This window comes from Artemia sp. Qi Xiang Cuo, chromosome 9 (genome assembly GCF_049724085.1).
Source record: "Artemia sp. Qi Xiang Cuo chromosome 9, ASM4972408v1, whole genome shotgun sequence".
NCBI classification, from domain to species: Eukaryota; Metazoa; Arthropoda; class Branchiopoda; order Anostraca; family Artemiidae; genus Artemia; species Artemia sp. Qi Xiang Cuo.
Window position 1 is genome coordinate 41,132,024 of NC_142802.1, and position 2,031 is coordinate 41,134,054.

The 2,031-nt window shown below is 35.5% G+C and overlaps 1 protein-coding gene across 1 annotated transcript; it reads right to left on the bottom strand.

Annotated features, from left to right (window-relative positions):
- Positions 1-858: 858 nt before the first annotated feature.
- LOC148948656 (uncharacterized) lies at positions 859-1,620 on the bottom strand. The gene has a single exon (XM_089094987.1). It carries the CDS (start codon positions 1,618-1,620, stop codon positions 859-861), a length of 762 nt encoding a protein of 253 aa, XP_088951113.1.
- Positions 1,621-2,031: the final 411 nt, after the last annotated feature.

Genomic DNA, 2,031 nt, shown 5'->3' on the forward strand with positions numbered 1-2,031 from the left:
TACAGTAAATCAATAAAAGAGTTAAAGACAATAAAAGCTGGTCAAGAAAGGGGGGGGCAAGCAAAAGAGCGCAAGAACCTGGGCAGTACCATCAGCTAATAAACAACAAAAGAGGGCAAAAAAGAAACTATTGAGGCATTTTATTCATTTTCTCTGTAATGAAGGGGATAAAAGTTCTTTCGTATCGGGAAGTCACGCAGCGACTGGGGGACAAAGCAGGGATGGGCTCAGAAACAGCTCGAGGCGGCCGTATTCTGGATGGGGAGTGACGTTTGGGGAAAATACTTGCCGTCCGAGGGTTTGTTATGGCATTTTTGCCATAACAAACGTGCTCTTCCGTGCGCTGGAAGAGCACGTGTCACGTTGTCCACTTAACTGGACAAGGGGAATAAATGACAAGCAGCAATGACATCTGTTCAATTTTCCGATAAAAATATTCGTTTTTCAAGATAGTAGATGGCATCCAAACTACCATAAAACCAAGCCATGCGTCATTTATTTCTCTAAACCTAGTCGCGCAGTCCAGATAATTGGACAGAACTTCAGCATAGCCTCAAGCACATACTTCAAGTGATTTCGGCCATAAAAAAATACCTGTCTATTTCTAATGATCCATATTTTGACACAATAATTTTTTTCGATCATTTTATGTCTTTTTGAAGCAGAGAAAAAAATTATTTTACCTGGTTTTTCCCAATCCATTGTTTCCAATAAAGTCGATGTTCACGTGCTGTCAGGGTGAGAATTAGCGATAAACTGAGGCGATTACACCCCTGAGGCTGTAGCCAGCGAACAGGAGAATATATTAGTGCGATCATATTTACGAAATTCCTAATAGTTAGGAAAAGAAGAGCATTTTTAATTTTGTCCAACTAACTGGTCACGGTGACGGAAGGGGTTAAGATGATCTACAATGGATTGAACTTCTTGTACAGTAAAAGAGGACATATGTGTCATTCCTAAAATCTTCATAGCCACAACTGATCTATTTTCAGGGTCTTTGGATAGCCAAGAGGAAAATACCTTTAAAAAACCTTTATATCTAGTAAATTCTCTGTCTTTCAATGCATCACAGCAAAACTTAGCTAATTCTACAAAATCATGAGCATTAAAATTGGCAACAAATTGGGGAGCTTTATTCTTTTCCACAATCACATGAGTCAGCTCTATTATAACAAGTTTTTTTTCAATTTGGTTTCCATAAGTGAAAAAAACACTTTCGAGAATAGTTAAATCTTGCTTGACTAAATAGCTTTCGAGTAAATATTGAGCAATATCCTCTTTAATAGCTAAAAAGTTGTACTTTTCTATAATGTATGCATATACATCTCTGTTTATTGTTTCAAAACCAGAAACCTTCCAGAAACCCGTTTTTGCAACTTCTTTATAGTAATCTATGATTCTTTTCATAGTTTCAAAGTTCAAATCATGGGCCAGAACGAAATTGGTTCGTTTTTCAAGCATGTCTGCTTCTAGCATGGCCTTGAAGACATCACTAACAGCTGTTAAAAGAGATTTCTTGACTTTAACGTCTCCACCATCACATTGAATAGTAATCAAAGGGCTTTCTTTCATATCAAAATTGGTACAAATTTGTACCAATTCTGCAGCGCGACGCATTTCTGAAGCAGAATTTGTCTTTAATTTTTTGAAACCTATATTGAATAATTTGTGCATAGCGTTTGATATTGTCATATTAAACTGAACACTCACATTGGTTACACCCGATAAAATGTCGTAACGAGTCACTTTAACTGAAAGAAAAACCAAACTAATCATAAAATTTTCAGGTATTCTTCTGGTTTGAATTATGAAATTAAAATTATTGCTGAGACTGCATAAATATTTTTTCAGTTTGCAGTTAAATAAAATTATTTTAAAGTTTGCAGAAATAATTCTAGTTTTAGTTAACAAATAAATTTTGTGTTGAATATTGTGGTTTCAGCCACATTTCTTGATTTTCAAGCCAACATATTTCCCATGTTGTTCAATCCAAGGGATGGTATGTATCCTATATATTTTTCAGACAAG